This window comes from Ornithorhynchus anatinus, chromosome 2, assembly GCF_004115215.2.
Source record: "Ornithorhynchus anatinus isolate Pmale09 chromosome 2, mOrnAna1.pri.v4, whole genome shotgun sequence".
NCBI lineage: Eukaryota > Metazoa > Chordata > Mammalia > Monotremata > Ornithorhynchidae > Ornithorhynchus > Ornithorhynchus anatinus.
The window spans coordinates 64,079,289-64,101,773 of record NC_041729.1 but is presented as its reverse complement, the minus strand read 5'-3'; the positions used below and the strand labels follow the sequence as shown (position 1 = coordinate 64,101,773).

Sequence of the window (22,485 nt, the reverse complement as noted above, 5' to 3'; positions counted from 1 at the left end):
TGTATCCAACCTGATTTAGCTTGTATCTACTCCAGCGCTTAGTTCAGTGCCTGGCACGCAGTAAGTGTTTAAATTCCACAGCCTTCGACTCTGGGAAGCGGCGCGGCTTAGTGGAAAGAGCACCGCCCTGGGAGTCAGAGGATGTGGGTTCTAATTCCGGCTCCTCCATCTCGTGTCAGTCACCTAACGTCTCGGTGCTCCAGTGTCCTCATCTGTAAAATGGGTATTAAATCCGAAGTAGGATTAGGTACTAAGTCGGACTTAGTAGGTCTATGTCCACCTTCAGGGTCGATGAGTACCATAATTAACGAATCAATTCAAGTCCCTTGTTCCCCGCCTTGCTCGGGGGAGAGGTGTGGGGGGTTAGGGGTTCACCTGGCTGGTCTGTGGGGACCTGGGCTCCGCAGAGAGGCACGTTGCAGTGTTCCATGCGCACATCGCTGTCGGTGGTGTAGCACCAGGGGGCTGACTCTCCGTCTGGGTTACGGCAGTAATTTTCTTCCAGACCCCTGCAAGGGAAACGGTTCATTTCATTCATTCATTCAATAGTATTTACTGAGCGCTTACTATGTGCACAGCGCTGTACCGAGCACTTGGAATGTACAGTTTGCCAACAGAAAGAGACGATCCCTGCCCGACGATGGGCTCGGTCTACACGGGGGAGACAGACAACGAAACAAAATAGAGCAGAACAAAACAAGTAGGCTGGCATCAATACCATCAAAATAAATAGAATCATAGATATGTACACATCATTAATAAAATCGAGTAATAATATATACACATATGCACAAGTGCTCTGCGGAGGGGAAGGGAGAAGAGCAGAGGGAGGGAGAAGGGGGAATGGGGAGGGCTCAGTCTGGGCAGGCCTCCTGGAGGAGGTGAGCTCGCAGTAGGGCTTTAAAGAGGGGAAGAGAGTCAGTTTGGCGGAGGCGAGGAGGGAGGGCGCTCCGGGACCGCGGGGGGACGTGGCCCGGGGGTCGACGGCGGGATGGGCGAGAACCGGGGACGGTGAGGTGGCGGAGGAGCGGAGCGTGCGGGCTGGGCGGTGGAAAGAGAGAAGGGAGGTGAGGTAGGAGGGGGCAAGGTGACGGAGAGCTTGGAAGCCAAGACGGTCGCCGGGGCCCGCAGGCCTGGCACTTAGTACTCTGCACACAGTAAGCGCTCAATAAATTCCTCTGACTGGAATAGGATTGCCAGACATGGCGGAAGTGGGAGCGGGGCCAGGGACAGCATCTCCTCTAGCTGGCCTTTGACCCCTCAGCGGCATCCTGTTTCTGGCCCGGAACTTCTTCCACTTCATATCTCTAGAATGTAAGCTCCCCCCCCCCCCACCCAGACTGTAAACGCATTGTGGGCAGGGAAGGTTTCTACCAGCTGTGTTATGTCGGACTCTCTCGAGCTCCGGGCATGGAGCTCTGTACACGGTAAACACTCGGTAAATATGACTGATTGATCCGACAGACTCCTTATTAAAATCATGTCTCCTCTAAAAGGCCTTCCCCAACTAAGCTCTCATTTCCTCTTTGCCCAGTCCCTTCTGCATCATCCTCGAGCTTTGATTGCCTCCCTTTACTCACCCCTCCTTCAGCCCCGCAGCACCAATCTCCAAATCTGGAATATATCTATTCATATCGATCTCGGTCTCTCCCTGTAGACTGTAAGCTCTGCACCCAGGAAGAGCTCAATCAGTACCATTGATTGACTGATTCATTCATTCAGTAGCACTTATTGAGCGCTTACTATGTGCAGAGCACTGTACTAAGCGCTTTGAGAGCAGCCAGTCAGGTATGGGAGCTAGAAGGAGGACAGAGCTTCTCAGTCTACTGAGAAACTTTTGGGGGGCGTTTTAATCAAAGAATTAGCCTAAAATACCCTCCAGGGAGGGCAGCCTGGGAACCATGAGCGCGCTGAGCTTCTTTTAACGAGATCGCTCTTCTGTTGTCCAAAGAGCTAGAGATGCTCTGGATTTATTTTAATGTCTGGCTCCCCCTCTAGTCTGTAAGGTCCTTGAGGAGAGGATTGTGTCTTCCACCTCTATTGTATTCTATTCTCCCAAGAGCTTAGTACAATTCTTTACTTGCAGTAAACGCTCCCTCAAGACCATTGATTGATTGATTGACTGATTGAGTTGCACTGGCAAGAGGAAAAGAAACCAGAGGAAACAGAGTTCAGGCTGGCAAAGGTCAGAGAGCTCAAGGTGGCAGAGTTTCAGCCACAGTGGCTCCGTTCTGTACCTGCTTTCTGGTCCGACACTAGACAGGCCATGACTATAATCAATCCGTGGAACTTAGCGCTTACTGTGCGCACGGCACTGTGCTGAGCACTTGGGATTTTGTAATAGAGTTAGTGGACCCAATCCCTGCTCTCAAGGAGCTCACGATCTAGAGGGGGAGGCAGACATGACAGAATGGAAAAGTGTTGATCGATTCTGTTGCTATTATTCATATTTATGTCTCTGTCCCCCTCTGGACCGCAGACTCACAGTGGACGTGGAAAGTATCTACCAACTCTGCTGTACTGTGCTCTCCCAGTGGCTCTCTGCTCCCGGTAAGTGTTCAAGAAATGCCCTTGATGATGAGCTGGAGGAGGAGGAAGGGGACGCAATCATAATAATAATCATATTGGTACTTGTTAAGTGCTCACTACCTGCCAAGGTCTGTTCTAAACGCTGGGGCAGATGTAAGTTAAGCAGGTTGGCCACAGTCCCTGTTCCACATGGGGCTCACACTCCTAATCCCCATTTTACAGCTGAGGTAATTGAGGCTCAAAGATGTGAAGTGACCTGCCCGAGGTCACATGGCAGACCTGCGGCAGATCAGGATTAGCCCCCAGGAACGTCTGACCCCTAGGCCTCGTCTGCTTCCCCAGCCGCTTGTCAGCTGTGTGACTTCGGGCGAGTCACTTCACTTCTCTGCGCCTCAGTTACCTCATCTGTAAAATGGGGATTAAAAGACTGTGAGCCCCACGGGGACAACCTGATGACCTTGTATTCCCCCCTCCACCCCAGCGCTTAGAACAGTGCTCTGCACGTAGTAAACGCTTAACAAATGCCATCATTACTATTCTCGGGATTAAGGCTGGGTTTAAGGAATTACGCCTGGAATGTGGTTTTATCCCTCATTTATTACCTCTGCAGAAGCCCAACCCTCAACGTACTTGCAGGGGAAGTTTTCCGGGGTCCTGGAATGCCTGTGGGGAGTCTGCTCGCTCCAGCGCTGACAGGTCTTTCCAGAAGCCGTGACGGCTATTTTTCCTCTGTAGCTGTCTCCTTTCCCAACCAGGCACTGGTATGTCGGGCCGGGCTGCGGCGGTGGGGTAGCTTTAGCAGGAGGAAGGAATCAACACACATTCCTTAAAGATGTAGGCCAACCGTATGGAAAAACCATCGGTCTCCGGCTCCTCCCATGCCTGTAATTTGGCAAGGGCGCTCATATTAGGGAATCACTGATCTCCAAAAATCTTGTCTCCGCCAGGACTCTCCTGGCTCACACTAGTTGAGAACTACAGTGAGACACCGGCAACAACAAGCTGAGAGAAGCAGCATTATCGAGTGGATAGAGCACTTGAACAGCACTTGGAAGCAGCATGGCTTAGTGGTTAGAGCACTAGAGTGCTCCTGGCTCACACCAGTTGATAACTAAAATAGTACACCGGCAACGACAAACTAAGAAGCAGCATGGCCTAATGGAAAAAGCATGGACTTGGGAGTCAGAAGGACCTGGGTTTTAATCCTGGCTCCACCTGTGTGACTTTGGGTAGCTCACTTCACTTCTCTGCGCCTTCCTTACCTCACCTGTAAAATGGGTATTAAGGCGGTGCGTCCCATGTGGGACATGGACGGCGCACAACCTGATTAGCTTTGTCTACCCAGCACCTAGAACTGTGCCAGGCACACAGTAAGTACTTAAATGCCATTTAGAAAGCAAAACCACTTAACAAATCCCCCAGTGCTGTTCATTCATTCATTCCATCTTATTTACTGTGTACTCTGTGCCTCAGTTACCTCATCTGTAAAATGGGGCTTGAGACGGTGAGCCCCAGATGGGACGGGGAGTGGGTCCAACCCGATTTGCTTGTATCCACCCCAGCGCTTAGTACAGTGCCCAGGACATAGTAAGCACTTAACAGATCCCACAATTATTATTATTCTTATCATTCAGTCAGTCAGTCATATTTATTGAATATGATTGATTTATTGAGTGTCTACTATGGGTAGAGCATTGCACTAGGTGCTTGGTCATGATCCCGGTCTGGACCCCGAGGACCGAGGGACACTTACTGCAACGGGGAATGTCACAGAAATCCCAGCGCTTGTTCTCACTGGTGGTGAAACACCATGGGCGAGGCTCCCCGTCAGGATTCCGGCAGTAGTTCTTCCTCAGGTTCTTGGAGGGAAACCTGCGTGGAAGGGAAAGGTTTCATTGGATCGAAGACTTCCGTTCACTTTCGTCAGAATTAATTTCTTCTCAGGCGTGCCAAGAGACTCTTCTAATTCTAGGTGAAAAACCTGCCTCTCTCCAACTCACACAGAGCGGTCAGTCAGTCGTATCTACCGAGCATTTACTGTATGCGGAGCACTGTCTTAAGTGCGCGGGAGAGTACAAAAGAACAATACAACGGACACATTCACCGCTCACGGTCTGGAGGAGAGACGGACGTTAATAGAAATAAAATTACAGTTACGGACGTCAGGGTTGTGGGAATGGGAGGGGGGTTGAATAAAGGCAGCTAGTCAGGGCGACGCAGAAGGGAGTGGAAGGAAAGAAGAAGAGGGCTTAGTTAGGGAAGGCCTCTTGGAGGAGATGTGTTTTCAGTAAAGCTTTAAAGGTGAGGGGAGTAATTATCCATTGGATATGAAGAGGGAGGGCATTCCAGGCCAGAGGCGGGATGCGGGCAAGAGGTCGGGGACGAGTTAGGAAAGACCAAGTTACCGCGAGCAGGTTGATATGAGAAGACCAAAGTTTGCGGGCTAAGTTGTAGTAGGAGGGTAGCGAGGTGAGGTAGAAGGAGGCGATGTGACTGAGTGCTTCAAAACCGATGGTAAGGAGTTTCTGTTTGAAGCAGAGGTGGATGGGCCTTGAAGAGTGGGGCCTGAACTTTTCGGCAGAAAAAGATCCGGGCAGCAGAATGAAGTACGAACTGGAGTGGGAAGAGGCAGGAGGCCGAGATGTCAGCAAGGAGGCTGATACCGTAATCAAGGCGCTATAGGAGAAGTGCTTGGATTAGCGTGTTGCGGTTCGGATGGAGCGACGTCGTGAACGTGGAACCGACAGGAATTAGTGACGGATTGACTCTGTGGGTTGAATGAGAGCGAGGAGTCAAGGATGATGCCGACGTTACGGGCTCGTGAGACAGGAAGGATGGTGGTGCCGTCTACAGTGATGGGAAAGTCAGGGGAAAGAAAGCGTTTGGGGAGGAAGATAAGGAGTTCTGTTTTAGACATGTTAGAGTTGAGGTGATGGCGGGACATCCACGTCTTGAAAGCAGGAGGAAATGTGAGACCGCAGAGGGAGAGGGAGAGATCAGGGCCGGAGATGTAGATTTGGGTGGCATCCACCTCGAGGTGGTATTTGGAGCCATGTGAGTGAATGAGTTCTTCAAGGGAGTGGGTGTAGATGGAGAATAGACGGGCACCCAGGACTGAACTTTGAGGGACCCTACAGTTAGGGGGTGAGAGGCAGAGGAGGAGCCTGTGAAAGAGACCGAGAAGGAGCAGACAGAGATAGGAGGAGGACCAAGAGAGGACAGTGTCAGTGAAGCCAAGGTTGGATCGTGAATCCAAGAGAAGGGGAAAGTCTCCGGTATCCGACCCAGCTGAGAGGCCGAGGAGGATTAGGATGGAGCGGAGGCCATCGGATTTGGCAAGAAGATGATCGCTGGTGACCTTCGAGAGGGCGGTTTCTGGGAAAAGAAAGGGACGCAGGCCAGGTTGGAGGGGGTCAAGGAGAGAATCGAAGGCGGGGAACTTGAAACAACTGGATCGAGAGCAACAGCGTGGCGTAGAAGAAGGGGTTCCATATGTCACTTTCCCTTCCTCTGCCAAATGCTCACTGCGGTGAGTAACACTTACTTGTAAGGTATGTATCCGTGAGAATGCGGCATCTGAGAACTCCAGGCTTGACATGTGTACCCAGACTTGGTGGTAGAGATTTTACCTTGGTAATTTTCGCCACTGCAGTGCATGCACTCCTCTGGGTTCATGGGGAGGGAAAGAGAGAAAGGTTGAGACGGCTGAAGCAGAAAAGGCAGGAGGAAAAAATCAGAAATCGGCAAAAGCTTCGGCCTTTGAGTTCTCGGGCCCTGGTATCTCCTCCAGTCCGCTGAAATACAGAGAAAATCTCCTTTGGGAACTGGCCCTGTAGGGCAGTCTGGGTTGCAGCTGACAAACACGGTGGTCTAGTGGACAGAGCACGGGCCTGGGAGTCGGAGGACCTGGGTTCTAATCCTGGATCTGCCACTTGTCTGCTGTGTGACCCTGAGTAAGTCACTCCCCTTGTCTGTACCTCATTTCTCCGACTCTTCATTCATTCATTCATTCAATAGTATTTACCGAGCGCTTACTCTGTGCAGAGCACTGTACTGAGCGCTTGGAATGGACAAATCGGTAACAGATAGAGACGGTCCCCGCCCTTTGACGGGCTTACGGTCTAAGCGGGGGAGTCTGTCGACAAGTCTCCATCCCACTTAGTCTGTGAGCCCCATACAGGGAGAGGAACTGTGTCCAACCTAATTTACTTGTAGCTAACCCAGTGCTTAGAACAGCATTTGACCCAAAGTAAGAGCTAAACAAATATTATAAAATATTATTATTATAATGAAAAATCCAGCACTTAGTACACTGCCTGGTACGTAGTAATAGCTTAACAAATACCGTCATTATAAGGAGAATAATAATGATGATAATGTTAGCATCTGCTTAGCACTTACTCTGTGACCAGCTTTGTTCTAAGCACCGGAGTGATAATAACGTTGGTATTTGTTAAGCGCTTACTATGTGCCGAGCACTGTTCTAAGCGCTGGGGTAGACACAGGGGAATCAGGTTGTCCCACGTGGGGGTCACGGTCTTAATCCCCATTTTACAGATGAGGTAACTGAGGCACCGAGAAGTTAAGTGACTTGCCCAAAGTCACACAGCTGACATGTGGCCGAGCGGGCATTCGAACCCATGACCTCTGACTCCAAAGCCCGTGCTCTTTCCACTGAGCCACGAGTAGATACGGAGCTATCAGGCTAGACCCGGTCCCTATCTCACACGGGGCTCAAAATCTAGGGAGGAGGAAATAGGATTTAATCCCCATTTTCAGATGAGGAAACTGAGGTACAGAGAAATTACATGACTTGCCTAAGGTCGCACAGCAGACAACGGGCAGAGCCGGGATCAGAACCCAAGTCCTCTGCCTCCTAGGCCCATGCTCCTTCTACTAGGCCACGTTGCTCCTCATGCTTATTACGCCGATTCCAGTATTGGATAACCCCTTATTATATGCCAAGCGCTAAGGGTTAGGATAAAAACAACATATTCGGATCAGGCGCTGTCCCTGATCTCAGAGTCTAAGCGGGAGAGCGGGTATTGAATCCCCATTTCACACCGGAGGAAACTAGGGCACAGAGAGGTCAAGTGACCTGTCCAAGGTCACGCGGCGGCCAAATGGCGGATCTAGGATTCAAACCCAGGTCTCTTGCCTGCCAGCCGCGCTCTTTCCACTCAGCCAAGCCTCTTCTCGCTAAGCCATGCTGCGACTGTAGTCCAGTCGTCTAGTAGACTCTTCCTCCAGACCGAAAGCTCTCTGAGGGCAAGTCTACCCATTCTGTTGTACCGAACCCTTCCAAGTGGTTTGTAAAGTGCTATGTCCTGAATGCCCACGGTAAGCACTCAGTAGGTACCCCTGATGGAATGATTGCCTCCTTTCGTTCATTCGGTCGTATTTATTGAGTGCTTACCGTGTGCGGAGTACCGTACTAAGTGCCTGGGAGAGTACGCTATAACAATAAACAGGTACATTCTCTGCCCACCACAAGGTTACAGTCCAGAGGACTCTGCCTCAGTCTAGCCTGAGCTTCTATCTCAGTGTGGAGCTCCTCTGGGCTAAGCGTTCTAGCGCCGGGGAAGCGTGTAGTGACTCATACCGGCACTGTTGGACCATTCAATCTGCTCAATTTTCCTCACAGTCGGAAGGGTGAGGAGAAGGGAGAACAGGCCATCAGGATCTAAACGTGACCACAGCCTCGGCGGGGAACATGCCTACCAATTCTGTTGCCCTGTACTCTCCCACTCGCTTAATACGGTGCCCTGCCCGCAGTAAGCGCTCAGTGAAGCGTCATGGCCCAGGGGACAGAGCGCGGGCCGGAAGGTCAGAAGGACCTGGTCTCTGATTCCCGATCTGTCACTTGTCCGCTGTGTGACCTTGGGCAAGAGTATTCCCTTCTCCGTGCCTCCGTTACCTCATCTGTAAAATGGGGGTTAAGACTGTGAGCCCCATGTGGGGCGGGGACTGTGTCCAACCCGATTAGCTTGTAATAATGATAATGTCGGTATTTGTTAAGCGCTTACTTTGTGCCCAGCACCGTTCTAAGCGCTGGGGGAGACACGGGGGAATCAGGTTGTCCCACGTGGGGCTCGCAGCCTTAATCCCCATTTCACAGGTGAGGTAACTGAAGTACCGAGAAGTTAAGTCACCTGCCCACAGTCACACAGCCGACAAGTGGCCGAGCCGGGATTCGAACCCCTGACCTCTGACTCCAAAGCCCGTGCGCTTTCCACTGAGCCACGCTGCTTCTCTACCCCAGTGCTTAGTACAGTGCCTGGCACATAGAAAACACTCCACGAATACCGTAAAAAGATCTGATTGATCGTCCAACTGATCTTTGTCGGGGGGGAATGGTCCTGGGCTCCTTCTCGGCCCTCAGCCAATCTCGTCCTGTCTAGTAGCGAAACACCCAGGAGCCCGGGCTTGGGAGTCAGTGGTCGTGGGTTCGAATCCCGGCTCTGCCACTTGGCGGCTGGGTGACCGTGGGCATGTCACTTCACTTCTCCGGGCCTCAGTTCCCTCATCTGCAAAATGGGGACGAAGACCGTGGGCCTCACGTGGGACAATCTGATGACCCTGTATCTCCCCCCCAGCGCTTAGACCAGTGCTCTGCACATAGTAAGCGCTTAACAAGTACCAACATTATTAAAGACCGTAAGCTCACTGTGGGCAGGGAATGTGTCCATTTACTGTAACACGGTATTCTCCCAAGCGCTTATTACAGTGCCCTGAATATGCACTCAAGAAATACGACGGACGGAATGAGTGAACGAATGAACTTGGTCGGGGGCTTTCTCACCTTCACATTCTGGAATGTCACAGTATTCGTATCTCTTTTCAGGATCCGTCGTGTAACACCACGGGCCCTGAGGATCTTGATCAGGATTTCTGCAGTAGTTTTCTTCGAGCCCTTTGGAGGGGTAAAGCTTAGGCGAGTACCTGTGAGGAAGGAGAACGGAGGCTGGGTTTACTTGACTGAAATGAAGAGAAGCAGCGTGACCCCAGTGGACGGAGCACGGGCCTGGGAGTCAGAAGGATCTGGGTTTTAATCCCGCCTCTGTCACACGTCTGCTCTGTGACCCGGGCAAATCACTTCACTTCTCTGAGCTGAGTTACCTCATCTGTTAAATGGGGACTAAGACGGTGAACCCCGAGTAGGACATGGATTGTGTCCCCAACCTGATTATTTTGAATCTACCCCAGCATTGCGGACGGTGCCTGGTCCACGGTGAACAATTGACAAATATCACATAAACCAAAGTCATCGAGCCAGAGGAAGACTCTCTTCAGTACCCTTTGGACTTCCTGAGCGCTTGATCCAACTCCTCAAGGACCCTCAGATGGGCCAGAAGCAGCATGGCGTAGTGGATGGAGCACGGGCCTGGGAGTCAGTACGTTACGGGTTCAAATCCCAGCTCCGCCACTTGTCTCTTATGTGACCTTGGGCGGGTTATTTCACTTCTTTGTGCCTCATTTGCCTTTTTGGGAAAAAAGGGGTTTGAGACTGTGAGCCCCACATGGGACAAGGACTGGGTCCAACTTGATTTGCTTGTACTCACCCCAGCGCTTAGTACAGTGCCTGGCACAGAGTTTAGACATTGAGCCCGTCATTGGGCAGGGATTGTCTCTATCTGTTGCGGAATTGTACATTCTAAGCGCTTAGTACAGGGCTGTGCACATAGGAAGCGCTCAATACATACTGTTGAATGAGTGAATGAATGAATGAATGAACAAGGACCGTATCCAACCCGATTTTCTCGTCTCCACCCCAGCGCTTAGTACAATGCCTGGCACACAGTAAGCGTTTAACGAACACCACGATTATTATTATCTGTCATTTCTGTCATTCAAAAAGGATCTCCAAGAAGAAAAGCTTGTCTCCAGCAGTCGATGCCCACTGGGCACTGGCCATTTAAGAGGCGCCCATTGAGGGAGCATGTGGAAACTTCAACTGGAAAGGTGCAGTCTTGGTTTCCATTCCCTGTTTTGGGAAAACAGTTCTATTTAGTTGCCATTGTTTTTACGAGCTGTTCTTCCCCTCACTCTATTTATCGCCATCGTTCTCGTCCGTCCGTCTCCCCCGATTAGACCGTGAGCCCGTCAAACGGCAGGGACCGTCTCTACCTGTTGCCGACTCGGTCATTCCAAGCGCTCAGTACGGTGCTCTGCACATAGTAAGCGCTCAATAAATACTACTGAATGAATGAATGAATGAATGAAAACAACTTCCCTTCTCTAGCCCTCAGTTTCTCTTTTGTCTAATCGGGCCGCTATTCTCTACCTGCTCCCTGCATTATGGAGCCTCACCAATGACTCAGGGAGATGGGCTTGAGGCAGGTGTGGGGAGATGGGGGGCGACGAGCGGGAACTGGGGCACGAAGCCTAGTGGGAAGCAATCTCTCCAGGAGACGGCTGACGCTGAGACAGGTGGCAGGAGCCAGAGGAAGGCAGGTTCAGTCGGTGGTCCCTGTTGGGAGGGGACGGTGGGGGGGCGGGTGGGTGAGGGCTTTCAGCCGGACACAGGGGGCGGCCCCCGTGGCGGCTTCTGGCCGCGGCCCGAGGCCTGGCTCCTCCCTGCCCCGCCAGAACAGACCCCGGGCCGCGGTCCGAAAGCCCGAATCCGGCCCGGCCTGCGCTCCTGGATCTCTCCCCAGCGGTAGCGGGGTCTCGTCTCATCGGGCAAGCAAGCACTGGGTAAGTTGAGCCATCGTCTGTGATGCTGTCTTCTTCCAGGTGCTCAGTACTGTGTTCTGTGCATAGTAAGCACTCAGTAAATACCACCGACTGATGGGTAACCACCGGGCAGGGCTTAGAAGACCGAGCACTCGAAACGGAACTGGAACTCAGCTGCTAATTCTGTTGTATTTTCTCCTAGACACTTGCTACAGTGCTCTGTGTATAGTGAGCACTCAATAAATGCCATTAGTTGATTGACTGATTGATATCCACCAGGCAGAGCCTAGAAGCCTGAGCGTTCAAAACAAGACTGGAATGCCCCTGCTAATTCTGTTGTGTTATGCTGTGCTTAGTACAGTGCTCCGCGTATTGGAAGTGCTCAATAAATACCATGGATTGATCGATTAGACCGTGAGCCCGTCAGAGGGCAGGGACCGTCTCTCTCTGTTACCAATTTGTCCATTCCAAGCGCTTAGTCCAGTGCTCTGCACGTAGTAAGTGCTCAATAAATACTATTGAATGAACGAATGAATGGTTTGATTGATCCCTATCAGGCAGAACTTAGAAGGCTGGGCACTCAAAACAATAATGAAAGTGCCTGCTAATTCTGCCACACTATACCCTCCTAAGTGTTTTGCACATAGTAAGTGCTCATTAAATCCCACTAAGTGAAACCCACAGAGGTCACAGTTTTCTGTCTCTTTTTCTGCCTGTCCATCTGAACAGCTCTCTTTTTTTAAAACAAAATCTCTTTTATCTTCCTGGTTCTGTGTTCTCCCTCCCTGAAACCCCCCGGGCCCCACGGCGGGGAGGGTCACCCCTCCCCCTGCTCCCCATTTCCCAATCAGTCAGTATTTATTGAGCACTTACTGGGGGCAGAGCACTGTACTGTGCGCTCAAGAGAGTGCAATCAAGCTGATAGACCTGTTCCCTGCCCACAGGGAGCTTCCAGTGACTCTGCTCCAGTTTTTCAGTTGGGCTAAGTCTCACTTGAGCCCCATGTTGGACGGGAACCTTCTCTAACCTGTCGTCCTAATATTGAGCCCAGTGCATATCACCGTGCTTCACACATGGTAAACTCTTAATAATGAGAACTGTGATGTCTGTTAAGCGCTTACTATGTGCCGGGCAGATCGAGGATAATCAGGTCCCACGTGGGGCTGATAGTCTAAGAAGGAGAACGGGTATTCAATCCCCATTCCGCAGATGAGAGAACCGAGGCACAGGGAAGTTAGGTGACTCGTCCTAGGTCACGCAGCAGGTAAGTGGCAGAGCCAGGATTAGAACCCAGGATCTTGGACTCCCAGGCTTGTGCGCTTTCCACTAGGCCGTATGACTTCACAAATGCCATTACTCTTGTTCTTAATAATGGCAGCATGGGCTACAGTTAAATTCCAGTCCCAGTTCTACACTGGTCCTACTATGTGACTTTGGGGAAGTCACTTCTCTTCTCTATGCCTCAATTTCCTCACCTGTAGAGTGGGGATAATAAAATAGATTGTGAACAGACAGGGACTCGGAGAAGCAGCGTGGCTCAGTGGAAAGAGCACGGGCTTGGGAGGCAGAGGTCATGAGTTCGAATCCCAGCTCTGCCCCTTGTCAGCTGTGTGACTATGGGCAAGTCACTTCACTTCTCTGTGCCTCAGTGACCTCATCTGTAAAATGGGGATTAACTGTGAGCCTCCAGTGGGACAACCTGATTACCCTGTATCTACCCCAGCGCTTAGAACAGTGCTCTGCACATAGGAAGCGCTTATCAAATACCAAGATTATTATCTCATAGCTCTATATGGAAGCCATCACTTATCAATCACATTTATTGAGCACTTACTAAGCGCTAAACATTGTACTAAGTGCTCAGGGGAGTACAGCATAGCAGAGTTGGTAGATACATTACCTGCCCACAATAAGCGTAGCATTTATGGCATATTAATCACATAATAATAATGCTACCGATGATCAGTCAGTGTCATTTGAGTGCTTATGGTGTGCAGAGCACTGTACTAAGTAGGCACTAGTATATATTTTTTTTCTTCCTTCTTTTCAGTCGCCCCCACTTAAAAATAATAATAATAATGTTGGTATTTGTTAAGCGCTTACTATGTGCCGAGCACTGTTCTAAGCGCTGGGGTAGACACAGGGCAATCAGGTGGTCCCACGTGGGGCTCACGGTCTTAATCCCCATTTTACGGATGAGGGAACTGAGGCACCGAGAAGTTAAGTGACTTGCCCAAAGTCACACAGCTGGCAAGTGGCAGAGCTGGGGTTCGAACCCATGACCTCTGACTCCAAAGCCCGTGCTCTTTCCACCGAGCCACGCTGCTTCACTTAGTATGGGTCCCCCCAGGCACAAAGCATACGTGGAAGAAGGGTGATTTTTAGGGTCTATATTTTCAAGCTTTCAGCCTTTGTTATTCCCCCAAAAGACCAAAGATGTCACCAAAGATAATAAAGCCTGCGGCAGGCACTTGGTTTCTCTATTATTTAGTTCTCGATGTCGAGTGAGGGAGTGAGGAGTGAATGAGTGTTCCTCAGTGAGTGCCAGCAAGAGTGACCCCTCCACCTCCTTCTTCTCCCGTCTCTAAGTCACTGCCAAGGAATTTCTCAGAGTTACATCTACACCGGAAACCTCTCTAAAAATGATGCTCTAGATTGTAAAGTCCTTGAAAGCGGGGATCGGGGCTAACTAGAATTGTGATATTTGTTAGGTGCTTACTCTGCGTCAGGCACCGCACTGAGCATTGAGGCAGACACAAGAAAATCAGGTCCCGTGTGGGCTCACAGTCTAAGTAGGAGGGAGAATAGGTATTGAATCCCCATTTTGCAGATTGAGGCCCAGATTAGTCAAGTGACTTGCCTAAGGGTTTTTTGTTTGTTTGTTTTATGGTATTTGCTAAGCACTTATCATGCATCAGGCACTGTACTAAGTGCCGGGGCGGATGCAAGCTAATCAGGTTAGACACCGTCCGATGTCCCACGTGGGACTCTCGGAGTCTTAATCCCCATTTTAAAAAATGAGGGACTGAGGTCCAGAGAGGTTAGGTGACTTGCCCAAGGTCACACAGCAGAGACGTGGCAGAGCCGGGATTAGAACCAGGTCCTTCTGACTCCCAGACCTGTGCTTTTTCCACTAGGCCGTGTCATTGTACTCTTCCCAAGTGCTTGGTGCAGGGTCCTCGAGGAGCAGCGTGGCTCAGTGGAAAGAGCCCGGGCTTGGGAGTCCGAGGTCATGAGTTCAAATCCCGGCTCTGCCACTTGCCAGCTGTGTGACTGTGGGCGAGTCGCTTCACTTCTCTCGGCCTCAGTTACCTCATCTGTAAAATGGGGATGAAGTCTGTGAGCCCCACGTGGGACAAACCTGATTCCCCTGTGTCTACCCCAGCGCTTAGAACAGTGCTCTGCACGTAGTAAGCGCTTAACAAATACAAATACCATCATTATTAATAATAAGCACTCAATAAATGCCACTGACTGATACAAGAAAAGATGACCTCCTCCAGGAGGCCTTCCCAGACTGAGCCCTCCCTTTCCCTCTGCCCCTCCTCCCCCTGCTCTGCCCCCTTCCCCTCCCCACAGCACTTGAGTATATTTGTATATATCATTTATTACTCAATTTTATTAATGATGTCTATATATCTATGATTCTATCTATTTTGATGGTATTGATGCCTGTCTACTTGTTTCGCTGTCCGTACCCCCCTTTTAGACTGCGAGCCTGTTGTTGGGCAGGGATTGTCTCCATCTGTTGCCGAATTGCACGTTCCAAGCGCTTAGGGCAGTGCTTCGCACACAGTAAGCGCTCAATAAAAACAGTGAATGAAATGGGAAGGAGGAGACAGTGGTTTTCTGGCCATAGCTCGGAACTGTAAATGCTCCATTCATTCACTGGGATTGATTGAGTACTTATTCTGGACTAAGCGCTTGGGAGAGTACAATACAACAATAAACAGACACATCGCCTGCCCACGACGCGCTTACAGTCTAGAGAAGTGCCCGTGGCCGTATCGATTTGGCGAATCTGAGGAAGAAGGTGCAATACTTAGGCATGTGAGGAGAGTCAGCACTCCACTTCTGACAGGTGACACCAGTCCTGGTCTTCGCCATGGTTCCTCGGTAGCTTTCGCCGTTGCCAATTTTACACTCTGAGAGATAGACTGAAAGGAAGTAAACATTTTTGTCATGCCATGTCGTCCACAGCGAGAGAGCCAGCGACAGAAATGTATCGGCCCCTTCATCGTCCTGGTTGGCTAGTGAGAGACTTCGGGCTGACCGAACCTAGCACAAACTTCCCTGGGCCTCAGTTTCCTCTTCTGCAAAATGGCGATTCAGTACCGGGTATTCCCTCCTACTTATACCGCGGTCCCCGTGTCGACCTGGTTTTCTTGTGATGATTCCCTTCTGCGTTGCCCTGACTTGCTCCCTTCGTTCATTCCCCCTCTGAGCCCCATGGCCCTTATGTGTATATCCGTAATTTATTTATTTACGTGTCTCCCCCCTCTAGACTGTGAACTTGTTGGGGGTAGGGAACCTGTCTGTTTATTGTTGTATTGTGCTCTCCCAAGTGCTTAGTAATAATAATAATAATAATGTTGGTATTTGTTAAGCACATACTATGTGCAGAGCACTGTTCTAAGCGCTGGGGTAGATACAGGGTAATCAGGTGGTCCCACGTGAGGCTCGCAGTCTTAATCCCCATTTTATAGATGAGGGAACTGAGGTACAGAGAAGTGAAGTGACTTGCCCACAGTCACACAGCTGACAAGTGGCAGAGCCGGGAGTCGAACCCGTGACCTCTGACTCCGAAGCCCAGACTCTTTCCACTGAGCCACGCTGCTAAGTGCTGTGCACACAGTAGGCACTCAGTAAGCATGATTGAATGAATGAAGCGTCTCCCTCAGCGCATAGCAGTGCTTTCCTCTTTCCTAACTGGTGATTCCACCCCGAAATGTGAATAACTGTAAATTCCCTATGGGAACTCTTACTATTTTGATCAGTGCATGACACACAGTAAGTGCTGAACAAATATCATCACCATAACTCTGTCACACTGTGCTATCCCTGGCTTTTAATATAGTGCTCTGCACACAGTAAGTGCTCAATAAGTACCATGGTTTGGTGTGATACCCCAAACGGTGCGGTCGGAGATGCACCAGAGGGACTTGAGTGGGTTGAAAGCATCTTTAGGAGATCCTTTCTGAATCCCTGGATCCAGTGGGAGGAGGAGGAAGAGAGGACAGAGAGAAGGAAGAGGAGTGGCATTCAGAGACCATCTTGGCCTAGTGGAAAGAGCATGGGCCGGGGAGTCAGAGAACCTGGGCCCTAAGCCTAACTCCGCCAACTTGTCTGCTGTAGGATGTTGGGCAACTGACAACTTTTCTGGTCCTTAGTTCCCTCCTCTGAGAAATGGGGATTCACTACCTGTCTTCATCATACTTAGATTGCGAGCCTCTCATGCGGGGCAGGGCCTGTGTCTGCCCTGACTCGACGAGCGCTTGGCTTGGCACAGAATTGAGCACTTAAAAGATAGGATAGGCGTAAAAAATTGGCGTGGTTTGCAGTTCCAAGTTCTTAGGAAGTTCATAATAACAAAGTGGCAGGCTGCCTGCCCGTAAGGCAGCATAAGCTCCAACAGGGGTGACAAACATAAGATCAACCCTAGCTCTGGGACTTTTTTTTTAATGGTATTTAAGTACTTACTATGTGACAGGTACTGTACTAAGCACCGGGGTAGATGCACGTTAATCAGCTTGAACCCAAGCCATGTCCCACATGGGAATTACAGTCTTAATCCCCATTTTACAGGTGAGGTTACTGAGGCACAGAGAAGCGACTCGACCAAGGTCACACAGCAGACAAGTGGAGGAGCTGGGATTAGAACCCAGGTCCCTCTGACCCCCAGGTCCATGTTCTGTCTGCTAGGCCTCGCTGCTTCCTCTAGACTTCCCAAGAGCTAGGTCAGATCTAAGTGTTCTAAAGTCTTGGGAGATGTAGACAAGGAGATGTACTCAAAAAGGTAGAAATCAACGCCTGTGGCTATCAAAACCCAGGGCAGAGAGACCCAGAACTGGCCCAAATAGGTTGCCAAATCCGACCTGGCCTGCACTTGCAGACTGGAACCAGTCCACCAAGCCCTCCTGAGACTGGTCTGCCCCCCAACCCTTACTCCCACCAGAGTGGACCAATGGCTTTGCAGTTATTCACCAGGTATCATCATCATCCGGGGTACTTATTTAGCACTTGCTGTGTGCAGAGCACTGTACTAAGTGCTTGGGAGAGTACAATCCAACAAAATTGGTAGACACGGCCCACAGTCAGCTTCCAGTCTAGAAAATCCCATTTACTCAGTGGTCAAGGGCAAAATCTGCCCCAAAGTATCACTTATACCTAGGCAACACTGGACAACTCATGTGGCGTGATTTGTGAGGGGTTATAACGCAGATGATTTGGTGGTTAATTATAGAGTTTTTAACATTCTGATGCAAATGTCAAATGATTTAGGCTTCACGTTGGCTTTTGTTTTTATGATTCCCTTAAAAAAAAGGTGTCCTCAAACCTCAAAAGGTCCTCCTCAGACCCCTTGTCCCCCCGCCTCCCTCATCCCTTAAGCCTAATGGCTCTCTGTGGTCAGGAAATGTGTCTGTTATATCGTACTCTTCCAAATGCTTAGTAGAGAGTTCTGCGCACAGTAAGCACTCAATAACTGTGGTCGACTGGCTGACTGGCTCTATTGAGAAAATTGAAACTGTCATTCGTGATCTCCCTAAAATCTCCCCTGCCCCTCTCCAGTCCTTCCCTTCTCCTGCCCTGTCTTCAACTCTCCCATCTTTCTCAGCAGTATCTCAAGAGGAGACCTCCCTCTTTCTCTCAAAATCCACCCCCTCCACCTGCACATCTGACCCCCTTCCCTTAGCACCTTATCTAAGCACTTGCCTCTTTCCTCCTTCTTTCCCTGACCTCCATCTTCAATTATTCACTCTCCAATGGCTTCCCCACTGCTTTCAAATATGCTCGTCTCCCCTATTATGGAAAAAAAAGCGCCCTACCTTGACCCCACGGTTTCCTCCAGTTGTCACCCCACCTCCCTCCCAGTGTTCCTCTCCAAACTCCTTGAACAAGTTGTCTACACCACCTGTCTCAAACTTCTCTCCTCCAGTTCTCTCCTAGACCCCCTCCATTCTTGCTTCTGTTCCCTTCACTCCACAGAGACTGCGCTCTCTAAGTTTACCACTGATTTCCTTCTTGCCAAATCCAAAGGCCTCTACTCCATCTTAATCCTTTCAGAACTCTCAGTTGTCTTCGACACTGCCGACCACCCCCTTCTCCTGGAAACATTAGCAGCCTTGGCGTCACTGACACCGTCCTATCTTGGTTGTGACCCCCCAAGTGAGACAGGGCCTGCGTCCAACCTGATTAACTTGTATCTACCCCAATGCTTAGAACAGGGCTTGGCACATAGTAGGTGCTTAACAAGTACCATAATTATCATTATTATTATTATTCAAGGAAAGCAACCCGTCGAAACTATCACATCTGAAACAATTTCCAACCTGGCTTGTCTTTTTCCAACATCCTTTTTCACTTGTTTTGAACTCTGCTTGAATCTGCCGCTTTGTTACAATTGTGATATTTGTTGAGAACTTACTATGTGTTTGTTTGCATGGTAGACTGTAAACTTCTTGATCTCTACCAACTGTACTGTGCTCTCCCAAGGGCTTAGTACAGTGCTCCGCACAAAGTTAAGCGCTCAGTAAAAACCACTGGTTGTTTGATTCACTGGTGGTGTTCCCAACTAGAACTAGTTTCTCCCGGGTCCTCAATATAACTCAGAGACCGATCCCCCAAATAGAAAACACTTGTGTAAAAGAACATGCAAGAGATCTCAACCCTGGATTCCCTTTCAAAGTGCTCCTTTCTGAGAATCACAAAAACCTGGTACTTCCCCATATCCATTCGCTAAGGTCAGCTGTTAGCACATTCCGTGGCTTGAAATAGGTAAAGGAATGCGATCTTTTTCCCTCTTCTGGTAAAGTCATCCAAAGTTTTCAAGAAGTATCCAGTCAATCAAGCAGTCGTACTTATTGAGCGCTTGCTGTGTGCAGAACACGGTACTAAGCACTTGGGTGTCAACAAATGTCAACTATCCCCTGACAAATGCTATGTTCTTTGTTATGGTTAGCTCGTATGAGTAATCATAGATCAAAATAGGTATGTACTTTTTTTCTCAAACAAAATTACATCTCTCTTCTTGGTGACTGTTGAAGTCTTGTGGTTTTCAGCCATTGTTTCACATTGCTGGTCTTCACTGTTGAACTGGAAGGACCTGGGGAGATTAAGGGAAAAGAAAGAGTCTTTTTGTTTTGTTCATTTGCTCTAGATACATAACTACTATATACACTTAAGATGCTTCCATATAACGAGGGTATTTATTAAGCACCGGGCGACGCGCTGCAGTAGATACAAGATAATCCGATAAGACATCATCTCTATCCCACAAGAAGCGAAGGAGTCAGAAGTGTTGATATCACCTCCCCACTTTACACAGGAGGAAAGTAAGGCATGGAACCGTTTAGTGACTCAAAGGTCACACGGCAGGGCAGTTGCGGAGCCGGGATTGGAACCCAGGCCTGACCACACTGCCCCTTTGAGATAGTCAGCCACCCTATATATCAAAGGGGTGTGTATATATAGCTACAGTGCCTGGCACGTAGCAAGCGCTGAACAAAAAGCCTTCAGAAAAAAGTTGTCCCTACAGAGGATGCAGATTCTTCACCTTTACATATTTGGCTAAATCCGGTCTCCTTTTTGTGCCCATGAAAAACCTCTTGGAAAAGGGGGAAGCTTCTGCTCTTTGCAGAGACTGGTGAAGTTTCAACTCTGCCTCAATATCACCCTTTCCCCAAAGCCTCTGCCTGAGGAGAGCCACACTGTTCAGGGATGATCCAGGGAGGATCTGGCATTGGCTCCGTCTTGGCCTCAAGCAAGAAATGGTCATTCCAAACCCTGCCTCGGGCCAGAAAACGGCATCTTTCCTCACATTATCTGTTTCCTCTATGTCTGACCCTTTTTAACTGCTTCTCTGACTATGGGAGTGTGAACCGATATATCCTCCTCTTTGACTCTGTGTATATGTTGCACCACCCTGGTTTTAGGTGTGTACATATTCATATTTCATTTATTTCTAATAATGTCTATCTCCCCCTTTAGATGTAACCTCGTTGTGGGCAGGGAATATGTTCGTTTATTGTTACACCGTACTCTTCCGAGCACATAGTACGGTGACCTGAACGTAGTAAGTGCTCAATAAATTCAACCGAATGAGTCAACGAATGGCCTCAGATCAGGAAACGGCATCTTTCCTCGCATTCTCTATTTCCCGCCTCTGTCCTCTGTGTATGACCTCCTTTATCGGATTTTCTGACCATGAGTGTGTGAGCCAATATATCCTCTTTCTGACTGATCGTGTGGGTGCACCACCCTGGTTTTATATGTATACGTATTCCTAATTGATTTATTGATAATATTGTCTGTCTCCCCCTCTGAATGGTGAGTTCACTGTGGTCAGACCTACCTACCAATTCTATTGTGTAGTATTTTCCCAAGTGTCTAGTACATATAGTGCTCTGCACACAGTAGGTGCTCAGTAAATACAATTGATCAATTAAGTGTATGTATCCACCTCTCTGAGTGTGTGTGTGTATGTGTTGGTATTTGTTAAGCGCTTACTATGTGCAGAGTGCTGTTCTAAGCGCTGGGGTAGATACAGGGTACTCAGGTTGTCCCACGTGGGGCTCACAGTTAATCCCCATTTTACAGATGAGGGAACCGAGGCACAGAGATGTTAAGTGACTTGCCCACAGTCACCCAGCTGACAAGTGGCAGGGCCGGGAGTCGAACCCATGACCCCTGACTCCCAAGCCCGGGCTCTTTCCACTGAGCCACGCGTCCACCTCTGTGGTTTCAAGTGTGGGTATGCACGTTTCCCTCCCTCACTCTGCTTGTGTGTGTATGTATGTGTCTGCCTCCCTGGTTTAAGGTGTGTCTCTACATGCCCCCCCCCCCCGATCTGTGTGTATGTTTGTGTTTGTGCGTGTGTGTTTGTGTGTGCATACGTGTGTACACCTCCTTGGCCTCACATGTTTGTCATTGTGTCCGCCTCCCCGGGACTCCATGTGTCAATTTTTCCTTGCCTCCTCCCCACTCTCACCCCTCGGCACTCAAAAGACCTCGATTTTGGTGGAAGGCTCAATGCCATTTAATCAGCACACTCAGTCTCCTAGAGGACTCGCTGGCCTTCATGATTTATTTGTCTGTTGCCTTGGCAATCCTAACATCACTGGATTGACATTGCCTAGGTAGCACAATTGGATGGCAGCATTCAGATCTGGGTTGCCAATGGAAACATTTGTTCCTCTAGACCGTGAGCTGTAATTCTGCTGTACCGCACTTTCCCGAGCACTTAGTACAATACTCTGCATATAACACATGCTCAATAAATACCGTTGGTTGGGAGTAGGTTTCCCTATTCTGGCTCTGCTAATTAATCTTAGTCTTCCATGACTCACTGTTGATTCTGAAAGTGGTTCGTCATCATCTGCCTTCTTAAGCCCGTGCTTCTGGAGCATCTGCCAACTCATGGATAGACTGTCTTTAGGAATTTCAATCAGTCAATCTTCGGGGTGAACCGAGTGCTTATTCTGGGTCCAGAACTGAACTAAATGCTCGACTGTGAGCTCATGATGAGCAGGGAACTTGTCTGCTCACTCTATCATGTTGTACTCTCCCAAGCGCTCAGTACAGTGCTCTGCACATAGTAAGAGCCAAATAAATACCATTGATTGAGTACAAAGCAATTTGATTTTAACTGAGCAGGGAAACAGACTTAAAAACGAATGATGAATTGCAGGCGATGTTGGGGCAAGTACAGTGATTTGTGGACAGGGAGAGGAAATGGCATGAAGAGATGAGGGATTAGTTAATACCTGCTGGTCTGACTCGTCTCTCAGTTCCTCCCCCTATTTTCTATCCCTTCTGCGTCACCTACACACATACATCTCGGGCACTCGGATACTCACTCATCCCCCTAGCACCTCCATCCATCCATATCCTGGGACTCTGGTGCTTACCCCTACCTGTGATCTGTCTTAATGTCTGTCTTCCCCACTGCGCCACCCTATCTTCATCCACTCGCTAATTTGGACACATGCTCAATCTCGTCATCTCTGTTCACTATACAATCTCTATCCTCACCCATTCTGAAATTCCTCTAACCACCTCTCT

At 49.4% G+C, this 22,485-nt stretch overlaps 1 protein-coding gene across 2 annotated transcripts in view; it reads right to left on the bottom strand.

Moving 5' to 3' along the window:
* The window catches only part of LOC100088128 (plasminogen), a 61,675-nt gene that overhangs the window by 28,126 nt on the left and 11,064 nt on the right, over positions 1–22,485 (bottom strand). Inside the window, exons 3-9 of one of the 2 annotated variants that reach the window (XM_039911134.1) lie at positions 19,422–19,528; positions 15,248–15,362; positions 9,332–9,471; positions 6,074–6,323; positions 4,283–4,401; positions 3,160–3,322; positions 376–509 (exon numbers count right to left, since the gene is read on the bottom strand). In XM_039911134.1, the coding sequence (XP_039767068.1) occupies positions 376–509; positions 3,160–3,322; positions 4,283–4,401; positions 6,074–6,323; positions 9,332–9,471; positions 15,248–15,362; positions 19,422–19,528 (1,028 nt within the window). The remainder of the gene's footprint in view (positions 1–375; positions 510–3,159; positions 3,323–4,282; positions 4,402–6,073; positions 6,324–9,331; positions 9,472–15,247; positions 15,363–19,421; positions 19,529–22,485) is intronic. The other variant, XM_029057959.2, reaches the window with a different exon arrangement.